General features: G+C 41.8%; 1 protein-coding gene across 3 annotated transcripts; it reads right to left on the reverse strand.

Moving 5' to 3' along the window:
* Positions 1–1,230: 1,230 nt before the first annotated feature.
* On the reverse strand, positions 1,231–12,882 carry LOC146376619 (protein transport protein Sec24C). 3 transcript variants are annotated; one of them, XM_084945871.1, is made up of 21 exons: positions 12,645–12,882; positions 11,634–12,329; positions 11,482–11,540; positions 11,147–11,200; positions 10,739–10,850; positions 10,469–10,596; positions 10,200–10,335; positions 9,563–9,672; positions 9,342–9,454; positions 9,073–9,261; positions 8,080–8,176; positions 7,863–7,961; positions 7,570–7,737; positions 6,951–7,047; positions 6,723–6,871; positions 6,383–6,545; positions 5,706–5,827; positions 5,406–5,585; positions 4,388–4,585; positions 2,273–2,362; positions 1,231–1,764 (listed from the first exon to the last, which is right to left on the reverse strand). In XM_084945871.1, exons 2-21 carry the CDS (start codon positions 12,280–12,282, stop codon positions 1,624–1,626), a joined length of 3,054 nt encoding a protein of 1,017 aa, XP_084801997.1. In that variant the 5' UTR covers positions 12,283–12,329; positions 12,645–12,882; the 3' UTR covers positions 1,231–1,623. The 3 variants fall into 3 exon arrangements, with proteins under 3 accessions (XP_084801997.1, XP_084801998.1, XP_084801999.1); XM_084945872.1 differs by having other exon boundaries at positions 6,407–6,545; positions 12,645–12,881; XM_084945873.1 differs by lacking the exon at positions 4,388–4,585.
* Between the last annotated feature and the right edge of the window lie 18 nt (positions 12,883–12,900).

Below are 12,900 nucleotides of genomic sequence, written 5' to 3' on the forward strand. Positions count from 1 at the left end.
CACAGCTTTTGTCCCTCATCACCGTCTGGACTCTCCCAAGAAGTCAAGTTTCCTTTCAGATAGTGTTGGACAATGACTGGTTGCAGTTTAACCTCTACTCCTGAGGTCCACATCCTCTTTAGTGAAAATGGTTTCACTGATCTGAGCTCTACCCAAAATGCGTGAAAAGCCTACACACTGCCAATAAAAACTACAGACATCAACTCAGCAGTTAGCAGATTTCTTGGAAGGACACGCTGACTAATAATGAATGTTGAATGTTCTATCTGCGTCTTTTCTTTTTCTTAATGAGCTGGACTCAAGACCTGGACAGAGGACATTGTGAAATTGGCCGGCAAAGCCTGAAATGGGCTAGAACAGAAACAAATACTCTTCAGAGAAATGCACACAAAAAAATAACTGTGATTAATCGTGAGAATCTGGGAGGATAAGAAGGTAACAAGATCTAAAAATAAAAGCTGTGAGATCAGAGACACGAGGACTAAGAATGAGACAGAGTTTGATGCAGGCCCAGATGGCTGCTGGTAATCAGATTACCTCTGAAAGAAACCATTCGCTGCAGGACAAATAATATTACAGCACTGACCTTTTAAACTCTGTCGTTATGAGATCAAATCTTCATAGGTTATTTAAAAATAAGCACCTCTTTCTACTTAAGCACTTCTGTCAATAAAACCTTTCCTCACAAGAAGAGATTACAAGAGGTGTTGGTCTGAAATAAGTCTAATCTCAGATATTTCAAAGAATGACTCGTGGACGAGGTAAATTTACAGTTCCCAAAATATACGAAGACAATACCTTCAGTAATTCTATGACACTGTGTAGTTTCACCCAAATCACAAGGTTTATATTTGCTGTTTTTTGAGAAAACTCTGTTGTTCTCGTATTCTTTGCAGTGACACCACCATGGTTTGTTGGTCCAATGCACTTTATGAAAGAAACCTGAAACATTTTTTTTTTACATATTTTCTGTTGACAGCCAATGAGCAATTGTTGGCATTTAGCTCAAAGCACCCAGGGCTCAACTACAACCTCACAGAGTGAGTCAAACTACACGTGCCCCCCGCAGCCCCTCGCCCATGCTTCAGCAACATGCTTGAGTGTTGCTTGTAGCAACATAATTGCTGCGAATTAATGTTATCAGCCACGTGGACTCATTAGACAGTTGCCCCTTTGGCTTCCTGAGTCACAAATGAATCTGCTGCTGCAAGATGACACCTGAAACTTCCCTTCTTGACTGAGTTCATTTATTTATTGGACATATTTCTCACACAGAAGCACATTCTGGGCATCGCACACACACTGAGACACACGTACACAAAAATCTCAGGCAAAGATTAGAGACTTTCCATGATAGAGGAATAAATGAACAGTCCATTCAAAACAAAAGAAGTCACACAAACATAAATAATATCACAGCAGTCCTTGAACAGATCAAATATTGCATCATTTGAAATGTCTCCATGCATTCCTTATATATCTGACTATAGACTTTCCTCATTACTCGATTACATTACTGTATGAGAGCTTTGTTCCTCCTGTGATTGTTGTTTGAGGTGGATACTCTGTGGTTTCCTCTTGTGTTAAAGACATTGTATCCACATCTGAAAATATGTGTGTGTGTCACTGCAGCAGGCGGACAGAGTTGACGTGGAGATGGTAGAGGAAGTCTGCGTAGGACGCGCCTCCATTGGGGCTCTTGTCTTCCACAAGGTGGCGCTGCAGGGCCTCCTCGCAACTGTCGCCCTGCTTTACCACCCACAGCTGAAAAAGAACGATACGCAGGAGGTTACGCTTTCGAAAGCGTCTCCGGTCTTAAGTCGTGCTAATCTGTACACAGCTGCATTACATATACACACCAAGACTCAAAACACGAGTTTCTGCAGCTAACCCTGTCTCTGTCTATGACCTGAAATCACAGGGTGCTACTGTGAAGAAGGCATTGGGCTCTGCAGGGAAACTTTCTTGCAAGATTTCAGCTTGCAGCTGATGCATAACTCACCTTCTCCAGAGGAGTTTATGTTCCAGATAATAAATAAGCCCCTACAAAACTGTTGCCTACTGACTGATTCTGTACAAAACGGCATCACCATTCCTGAAAGAAGCAGTGTATCTCAGCGTGCAGGTTTATAGCTCAAATGAGAGCTGGGAACAGATGTGGACTGAACTCGCTGAGATGACAGCAGATGTGTAACATAAGGTCATCATACTGGGGTGATGCTGTCTAAACAAATAAACTCAGCCTTCAGCTGCAGTTGACACAGCCGCTCACCTTGCGGGTGCACGATGCCCCTGAGTTCAGTGTGTTGATCAGGGATCGGATACTGATGGACAGATGGTTTTCCAGAACTGGCAGCTTGGTCTGGAGGAAAAAATGTAACAAAAATTAAAAAGAAACACCTGAAAAAGATTTTTTTTTAAAAGAACTTCTCATTCCACATAAACTGCTTTGTGGATTTTTATAGGTGTGTTTTTATAGCACTTTGTTACAAACAAAAGCAATCATCACTTTATGTACTTAAAATCTTTTTTTTACCTTCTTTTTTTTACTAAAAGAGCTGAGATTTAACAGTTTTATGGGATTTTGTGTTTTTTCTTTTTACTCTGGCCACTTTTGACTAACATCTACTGACTCAACAGAGTAGGACAGTTAAACTCCCTCCCCCACACACACATATTAAAATGATTACAGAATGATGGCCTTACTGTTTGTTAATTCAGTGATGCAAACTGGATATTTTCCACCACTGGCTAAATGTTGAAATATGACCTACAGGCTCACTAACACTGACGGTGAGCTACTGCACCTTTAAATAAACAAGCAGGACCGTCAGAAACAGTGCTCGCAGCATCAGTGGTCTATCTTACTCCTAACATCCAACATGACACTGCTGAATCCTCCCTCAAGGTCCTGGAGTGCATCTGTGGCCACTAAGTTTTATAGAGGGAAGCAGCTGCACCCTGGTGTGGACGACGCTCATGCTTCAGGATTTCCTCCAGAAGAAACGAGCTCGCAGGATCAGGAAACTTAGGTGGTTCTTTGGTAGAGTCCAGACAAGTTCAATTATCAGAAAAGACACTAAATCATACATTTAAAGTTACAGCTGGGCCCTAGTGTGTGGAGTTTTTTCGACTTGTTTTCTCTGTCATGTGATTCAATAACTCTGACTTGACGGGAAAGTATACGTTTAAAGAGACTGAGCTCATGGCTCATTGTTAGTCAGCGGTGATAGTCTCGGTTGTTATGCAGCTGTACTGTTTAAAAGGCTGTGAAACCTGCAGTCAGCTGAGACTGAAGAAGTCACTCGGATGAGTGAAAGCGCTGCAGATAAACAGAATCAACTTTCCTGGGTTTTACTCAGATTATTGAGCGTGCATCCCAACCCAGATGATTATGCTGTGAGCTCTGGTTAGACAAGCATTCATGTTACACTGAATGCCATTTGTTTCTGGAGTAATCTCTGATGATCAGACGAGCTTCCAGTTTAAGTGCATTTAGTTTATTTTTTAACACGGTGGCTGCTTTGCTTTAATGGCCTCCATGGTCACAATGGGCTAAAAAATCTCTGCTCTATGTGCTGCTCCACCGGGAAGTGACCACACGGTGTGCATCTCTACTCATCTTCTCTGCGCTCTTATAACAGATACCGCATTCTTCACTCTCTGTGAGGTGGTTGCAGGATTAGAAAGCTGCACACTCAGAGGTTTTTGACTTGTGATCACCTCCATGGGAGAAATATTGCCCAACTATAAAATTAGCTGAAATGTTGACGGTAATTTTAGTGTCCAGGGGGGCAGCAGAGCGAGGGTTCAGCAGTCAGAATGAAATAAAACAGTGAAGATGTAAAACTGAAAAAACATTGCCTCTGCAGCAACCTCCCTTGATACATTTAATTTCACTCAAATAAGCAGCCAGCTTCAGTCCCTTTAGTTCATGTTTGCCTGTTTAGGCACGACGACTGCAGCGCTTTAGTCTCTGCTGTAACTGCAGAAAATAAATCATTCATCCGATTCATGTGGTGTTGATGTGGGAAGCGACCGTACGGTGTGTCTCTTATCTTTTATCTCCATGCCCTCATAAATGCATAGTGTTTTCTGTGTATATGTTATTGTAATGAAGTTGTTTTTGAAAATGTAATGTTATTAAATATGACTCATTTTAATGAGTGCATCAAAAATGAAAGCAGAAATTACATTATGGTAGACTTCTGTGACCCTTTCCATCAAAATAACAAAGCTCTGCTCTGTAAATCAGTTATTATAGTGATCACATTTTATTTACAATAAAGTAATAAATATATTTATCATCATAAAGAAAGAAAATTTAAATACCACTAAAATCTGACATGATCTCTTCTATGCATCCATATCTTTCCTCAATCCTCACCTCTCCAGAGGGCAGGGATGAAAAACAGCTGGTGTTGAAGAGCTCAACCAGTGTGCATGCTGGGACTTGGGTGCCCACCCATAGCAGCAGCGTGAGGGGTGTATGAACCAAATAAAGACCTCTGGGCTCCAGGCTAGCTGCAGAGCAGCGCAGTGCCTCCTCTGGTTTCGGAGGGTTGGAGCCGTCAGTTGATAAAGGCTGCAGGTGACGGAGGAGTGAAAAGCTGAATTTAGTAAAAGTCTTCAAAGCTCAAAATGGCACAAGTGGAACTGTCCAATGGTGCAAAGGCTAAGCTAATGGTGACTATTTAAAGGGAGCAATCACTTACTAAATACATAGCGTTGCTATTTTAAGCGTAATCTCTATGCTGACTTGTTCAATGGAAAAAGAGGTCACAGTTCACCACTAATGCAGGGCTGGAGAAATACCAGTTTGTCAATGACTCATCAGCACCGTGGCCTGTGCTGCTGGGCTGTGACTGCACTCTGTTCTTAAAATAGACAGTAGTTTGCTACATGTAACAGGAAATCAATCCTTTCTCTTTCTCCTTTCGTTTTATGAATGAGAAACTAAACTGTGCAGCCAGTTTTTCTGCTGAAACCTCACTGCATTTAAATATATATTTAAATTTAAAAATCACGGTAATGATACAATTAAAAATAAATAATTTTTAATACAGCTCATGATGCTTATTGTACCATAAGAATAAGGAGTTTCTTCTTGCTTTTAGAATATGTCATCACGTAATGTGAGCATAAATTCTAACCATTTCTCTCTGCTTCATCCGAATGAGCATCTGACACTATTTTAAAGTTACTTTATCGCACACAATACTTGATAGCTGGCTGAAGGCAGTTTTATTTACTGTAAACAGGCAATTTGGTAATCTCTCTCCTGTTCTTCAGCTAAAGTGTGCACAACTTTATCCTGACATATTAGTGTCACTCTGATCAAGAACACCCTTATTTAACAGAATAAAGACATGTAAGACAAACTCCCATGTGTTGATGGCACTGACCAGAGGCAGCAGCAGAGGGTAGAAGTGTGTGGCAGTGCTGCAGGTGTCCATGCGCAGCACCTGGCAGCGCTGCTGCAGGCGCTGATGGATGGAGCTCCTCAAGCCTGGCAGCAGCACTTCACTCTTCCTCAGGCTGTTGATGTAAACAGGAAGAGCTCGCAGGTACTGAGGAAGAACCAGCTACAGGACGCACACAGTGCAGTACGTATGGTCAGCAAGATTCAAAACAATTCAACTATGTGCAATATAATAAAACCATAAACAGCGGCATTGACGTACATGTGTACACAATGTTCTCACCTGCCCCGCGGACACTGAAGCAGAGCAGCAGTGTTTTCGATAGGACGCCAGCGCTTCCGTAACCTCCGTCTGCAGCTCCTCCCTCAGCTCCTGCAGGGGGCGCTCCTGTACTGCACAGTACACTGACCAGACAGAACGAAGGCATCATTTGAATATCATTTGGTAGCTTCAGATGTCAATATTTATGGGGATGTTGGTGCCTTTATTAAAAGAAGAGAAGACAACATCAATACCTCAGAATCTTTACATCAAGCTTCATTCAGACCTCAGTGTAAATGCCGTCACTTTACAGGGGTGAGTGAATAATTTTACCAACCTTAATTTCAGGTTTTCATGCAATTTTTATTATGTTTAGGATTGACTCACCTAAATATTTACCTAAATATTTTAGTATTTGAATATTTGTTCACTTTAAGGATTTAGTTATTTATTCGTCTTAAAAAGCAGAAAGCTGTTTAATCTGACTTTCGTTTCCTTGGTGTTGCTCTCTGCTCCTGTTCTGTTTATCGAGTGACAGAAGGCTGCAGCTCTCTGAGTCTTCATATTCCATGAAAGTAGAGCTGAAATCCCAGCAGGACTCCTTCCTTTAACTTAACTGTGTAGGTAGATTTTGTCACACAATATAATTTATATTGTTATAAAGTTAGAAAAGATCAAAGACAGCTCTAATAGTCTACCCGTGAACAGTGCAAACTCCTTACTCTTCTTGCAGTAGAAGGTGAGTAGTGTTTGGGCCTGGTAGTGACGAAAGGTGTCCTGTAGCTGACGTGAGCACCGCAGGGTCAGAGTGTGAACCCTGGTCCTCCGGTCTCCTGTCTGGAGGGTGTAAGATAAAACAACCTGACACACAGGACAAAAGAAAAAAAAAACAGGTTTAGTGTACAGCTAACATGTAAACTGGTTCCCAGTATGTGCACTTACCGTTTCATCGATACATCGATATCACCTTATTTGTAAACTACATCAGCAAAAAAGCTTTAAAATTGTCACTATAATGGATTTAAATGACAGACCCACCTGTATGGCTACGCCCCTCGTCTCATCCAGAGCTCTGGTGTGTGCGAGCTCCACAGCCAGTGTGGTCCACGTGTCGAGGGTGGCCAAGGTGACACGTCCAGGGTTAGAACCAGGAACAAACAGCCCGTAACAGCCGGACACGCGTAAATCTAGTGAGACGCGTACAAGTAATGGAAGCATTTCTGCAGAGCACTCCCTGCAAAATCTTAAGTAAGAAATAAATCTCACCTTTGCTGACAAATATCCTGAGCTCAGCCTTGTAGCCTGTGTGTGTCTCTACAGTCCTCTTTAGATCAGTGCTGAAACGCTCTCTGTCCAATTCTCCCTGTGGAGCATATAAAAAAAATACCAGTTTACAACCAGACCTCACAAAACATTTTCCAAATCGTCATTATACAGATACAGATAAAAGACCTCCTGCAGTACTGATAAATCTGATGGCCTCTTTAATTTTCTCCAGATGGCTTTTTTCTAGTTCCATCTGCTTGTCTGCTGATGTAAGAATCTAGACCTCCTGTTTTTATTCTTGGTTTAAAAAGCACCATTTGTCACGTGTATTTACACACATTTTAAACAAGATTTGTAATAGTGAAGCAGAATGTAATTTGTCACCCCATTAGGATAACTAACTGCAGGCTGTAGGCTTTAAATTGAGCTGGACTTTAGTGTAGTGTCATTTTTTGTTACTGTGTCTCCCATGTGGCAACCTTCATGGTTATAAATATGCCATGTTTGATGTTGCGGTGTTTACAACCATCACTTAATTCAGTATTATTCAACATCCAGGATTTTAACCATTTAATTTGTGGAATTCTCAGTGATACAGTAGGAAAAGCCGCTGATTTACCTGGAGGTGGCTGTAAGTGTGCAGAGCTCCACCTGTCAAATATGGAATGTCACCTGGCCAAGCCCCACCCACATCTTGGTGAGAGAGGACAAACAGATGAACACCACATCCCTGACCGACGCACTCCTTGACCACTGACACGGCCTGTTCTGATGGCTGAAAGATGGACTGTGGGAGGGGGAGGAGAAAGAAACATATGGAGAGTGGTCATTCGCCAAAGGATGAGTTCAACGGTTACATTGCAACCCTAGTACCCACAGGTGTTTACACCTTATAGCATTGAGATAGTCTACCTTTGGTTTGTTGGTGCCAAAGAAGCCTGAGCTTGTGTGTCCAGTCTCTATCAGAGAGGTAGTATGGAAGATCAGCAGCTTGCCAGGACAACCCAGACCCTAGTTTGTAATACAGTCAATTATGATTTTATCAATATTTAATGCAGCCACATCGCACAAAGAAAAACCTTTAATTGTGACATTTAGCCTAATGAAGTTTAGTGCAGTTATGCCAAACCTGTAGTACAGCAAGTCCTGCTTTGACAGGCAGCTCCATGGGAACTCCACCGGAGTCAGTTCCTTCTGTGTTGAACTGAGGAACGAGTTGTAACACGCTGCATGAAGAACAGAGACAAACAGATTGTGAAACTCATGAAAGACATCAAGACAAGAAGTTACTTTCATCAGACTTTAAAAACAGTGGCACCTGCAAGTGCTACCAATCAGCCTCCTAGTAGATGCACTTATGGTATCAATTTGAAATTCCTGGGTGACTTCCTAAGTAAGTGCATTAACAAACTTGAATGTAAATGACACCTAACCGCCTGCCTGCCAGGGTTTTGTGGCAATTAGCATACTAGTATTGTTTTCCTAAAAACATGTCTACCATGGGTTAGGGTTATTAGGGTAATAGGGCTATTATCTACCTTATTAAGCCATAAAAGCAGCTCATGAGTTTAATTTTTGTAAACGAGGAAAGGTGAGAAATAAAATGGCAATAAGACAGAGTTCACCTGTTTGTGATGGGTCAAGTTAATTGCTGCATTATCAGAAACAGCCTGCATGTAAATGCCAGCTTGACCCCACATGGTCGCACACCTGGTACCTGTGTTTGAAGCAATCATTTTAGAGGCAACATGACTGCAGGTTTATTGCATACATTTGCAATTATTTTGCCTGTTCTATAGTCTCCAGCCAGCGTTTTCACTATAGTGACTGCAGCATTTGTGGCACCACAGTGGTCAAGGCCACTGAATGAGATCAGGGGAGTAACCATGACAAATGTGCCAAATTCCACAGATCTTTATCAACATGGACCTCAAACGTTGTGGTTGCCTGTGCTGATTGCCTGCTTTGCTACCAATAAAAGATTGGTAAAAGAAAGAAGAAGAAAAGAATATTACTTGAAAGAGTGATACATGAAACACTGATATGAACAAAGTAGCACCACTGCATCAGTTAGTCATACAGACTCGGCAAAATCTGAAAAAACTGTTAGCATCTCTGTTACCTGTCGATGCTGCTGATACAGTCTTTGAGGGGCACCAGAAGTCCCTCCCTCACAGGAAGCTGCAGGTCTTCTGTCTCTGTGATGACCAGCATGTGTGGGCGGGACAGTTCAGGACTGAGGTCGTAGAGGTGGATCCTGCTGTCATACGTCATCAAACCAACACGGACATCTAAAGCATCACCATCCTCCCTAAACACACAGGATGAAACCTTAAAGACAAACCAGGATTTATCAAAATTGCACAGGAATATTACTGAACACTGTTTTACCTGTTCATAGAGTTAAGCAGCATTTGTATTTGTTGTGTTACAAATTCCAAGTGTCCTCCTCTCAGTGCTGAGACAGACACATCTATGGCTAGAAGGAGTGCAGCAGCTTCCCCCTGAAACAATATGACAAGTGTGTCACAGTTGTACTTAAATTTCACAAAGCCTGTTTTCAAGAGCAGCTAGTGATCATCAACGTGCAAACAAAACTGTAAATGGGTAACCTTCTGAGAATTGAGGATTTCATATGACCCCGTGCTGAGTTCAGGCCTCTTCTCCTTATCGACCCGAACCCCATTCACACCATTGGTAGGCTGGTAGTGCTGCCATGGTACTGAAACACAAGAGAAGACAGACAAACTGCAGCTACACAAAAAGCAACAAAATACAACAAACTACACTCAGTTTGTCCACAGCAGTTCAATACATTGAAATGGCTTTTAAACTTCTTACTTGTCTTCATTCCACCAATATTTTAAGTATTTTTACTCAAACAAGTACGTTCCATAAATCCATAAAGTCTTCAGGTCAAAAAGACACAAAATATTTTTCTGTTAATAAACAGTACAGTGTAGAAAAAGTTAGACAAACTATTAAAGGAAACAAAAGACAGCACAAATTTAATTTAATTTAAAGTGAAAGCAAGGAGTTAAAGGGCCAGAGCCTTGGGACAATGACTACAAATGTTCTGCCTCCTTTATTATTGAGCTCGACCCCTGGAATACACGACTGACCTCAGTGTTTGTACAGACCACATAACTACTGCATAGATGAAGTTTACTGTATTTGAATTTTATCAAATTAGGGTTTTTTTGTATTTTTTTGTATTTGTGAGTTTACCTTCTCTCTGTTAAATCTTACCTTCACTGAGTTTGCCACAGAAGGGGCAGTAAAACCTTTGACCACAATCCTGCCAGCCCATCGCTGGACACATGGAAGCTCCACACCCCCCACAGCCCACAACACACTCTGTCTCTTTGCACAGTGGGAGAGGCTTCTAGAGGCAACAAACAAACACATTTAATGCATCTAATATCTAAATGCCATATTAGTTAATTGTAGCAACGGTATTGTAGCTTCATCTCCATTTTTAACAGAATATGAAGCAAACTGAGCAGCGAGAAACTAACCTCTTCAGCACTTTGTTTTACCAGAGGGGTGATCAGAGCGCCCAGCGGCAGACGGCTAAGCAGAGCGGCCTGACCCTCACAGGGCACACAGTACGAAGTGGAGCGGATGGCAAAAGGACTTGCATTACCTACAACAGAGATAAACACACAGAGGATCACAGATGGGATGCAGGTTTTAAGTAATGGTGATGCACTGGTGAATATGCCATCTGCAACCAGAGTGCTGGATAAAATAAATTTAGGAAAACAGACAGTTTTGTGTGTGTTCACCTCTGTCCTCCACGATACAGGAAGTAGTTGCCAATGGAGGAAGACTGGAAAAAGGCTCAGAGGTAAAAACCTTCCCCTCCCACTCAGCCTTGTCTTCCGTCATCACCTTCACCTAAGGCCAAGAGAGAAACAAGAAGTGGAATCATGAATATGTTAACATTTCAGAGGAAAGACATATACGTGTAAATGCATGGAATTAAGGATCAATACTAAGCTGCAAAAGAAACAAGCAGAAATAGTTAACGATACTTTACATTAATGGACATTAGACATATTAGAGAGAACATGCATCGTCCTTCAGACTAAAAGCCTGAGAGAAGTTCAAGAGAAAATTTTTTCTTCATTTTAAAGGAGCAGGCAGGAGTTAGTTAGGAAAAGACAGAAAGGTAAGAGGATAAAAGAACTTACAGCGCTAGGCAGGAGCTCTGGGTCCAGACCATAACGAGATTCAGAGTTAAGAGACTGCAGAGAGGAAACGTAAAAGCTCATTCTCAGAGCTAAGATGACACACAGGTGATAACAGAGTCAACACGAGCTGATGTTCAACCTATTTTCTGATTCTGAAAGAATAAAGGTTCCTCAGTTTTACAGCAGAGTAAACACACATGAAGAAGTTAGCTTATAATGTTAGAAACTTATAAACAACTTCCTTAAATTTATGGGGTTCTAAAGACTAAGAAATTATTTCGCTATAAATTATTAGAATTATATATATGCATATTTAATATTAGATGTTTCCTCACCTGAGGTGTGAAGCTTTTGACCTGTGTAGCTGCAGTGGGAACAAATTGGTTTATGTTTTCTGGGGAGAAAGGGGAGATCCAGAATAGTAATAAGTGGTCTATTTTTATTCACACTACAGCACATGACATCTGATTAATATTAATGAACTCACCTCCAGAGTGTGCTGGAAGTGTCCACTGAGGCTGCTGTTGGATGGGAGAGGTGGGCGAGGCATGATTGTGAGTAAATACAGCAGATGATCTGGCATTTGCTCCCTCAAATCCAGGCTGAGGTATACACTGTGGACTCTCGTTTCCATATAATGGAGGCCTAATGGGCAAATGATTTGGATGTGGTGACTGAGGTCCATTTACTAAATCCTGCTGTGTGTAGAGATGCTGGAAATGTTGAGCTACAGCTTGGTAAGGGTTGTGAGGGGAATGAAGTGATGTCCATTGGGTGTCACAAGGATGAATGTCTTCATTCATGTTACTTCCTCGGCTTGCAGCTGGAATCGTGGCTGAAACATCAGGAATGACTGGCTGCACACTGTGGTCAGTGTTATTAACATGTAACAAGCTGTTATGAGGATTGTTGTTATTGGGTGAAAATGCAGTGAAGTCTCTCTGGAAGCTGGAGCTGGACATCTGGAGGTGGTTGTAGCAGGGAGTGTAATCAGAAGGAGACCTCAGGTTGAGATGCTGAAAGCTGGGCAGAGGGTCAAAGAGGTGTCTTGGAGGTGAAGCTGTGGACCAGTCCTTCTGACCCGCCCACGGCTGGCAGGGTGTCTGGCTCTGATTGGCTGAGGGGACGTCCATCATGCTCCACAACCATCACTGATAGGTGTATTTCTCTTTGGAGGCGTTACCTAAAGAGAAAACAGAAAAATATATCAGGAGGGTTGTAATGTGATCCTGCGCTCTCCACTGACACAGGTAATATTTTGGAATACGTTGCATTTTCAAAAACACAGATTTTTCGCTATGAGTTCAGTTTCTATGATTTTTAAGCAAATTTTAGCAGAAACTGTCGAGTCTACATAACCGCTAGCTGTCCTTCGGATAGCACCGGATCTAAATGATCATGAAACAGATCAGTAACAGTACACATAAGCAAACATGATGAGATAAAACACCAATGACTCAAGAAACAAATTGATATTCGGTTATAAAAGACTTAATACCCTCGGACATCAAAGGAAACGGCGGGCTCCGCATGCAGCACTTGAACATTTGCGTCCTCATTTTCGCCTCCCCTACACCGGAAGCGAAATGCTTTACGTTATATTAAAATGTAGAAAAATGCACGAATGCGATAATAGTAGTTTTGTAAGCGTTTGTTAGTAGCTCCAGCATCCCCGGTTCCCGTTATACACCTGAGCCTCACTGCAATGGAAGCGTCATCACGCAACGTTTCCGCATGTCCTTTCACAGTAAAAT

The sequence above is a fragment of the Perissodus microlepis genome, chromosome 12 (genome assembly GCF_051167445.1).
Source record: "Perissodus microlepis isolate ML-2025 ecotype Zambia chromosome 12, ASM5116744v1, whole genome shotgun sequence".
NCBI classification, from domain to species: domain Eukaryota; kingdom Metazoa; phylum Chordata; class Actinopteri; order Cichliformes; family Cichlidae; genus Perissodus; species Perissodus microlepis.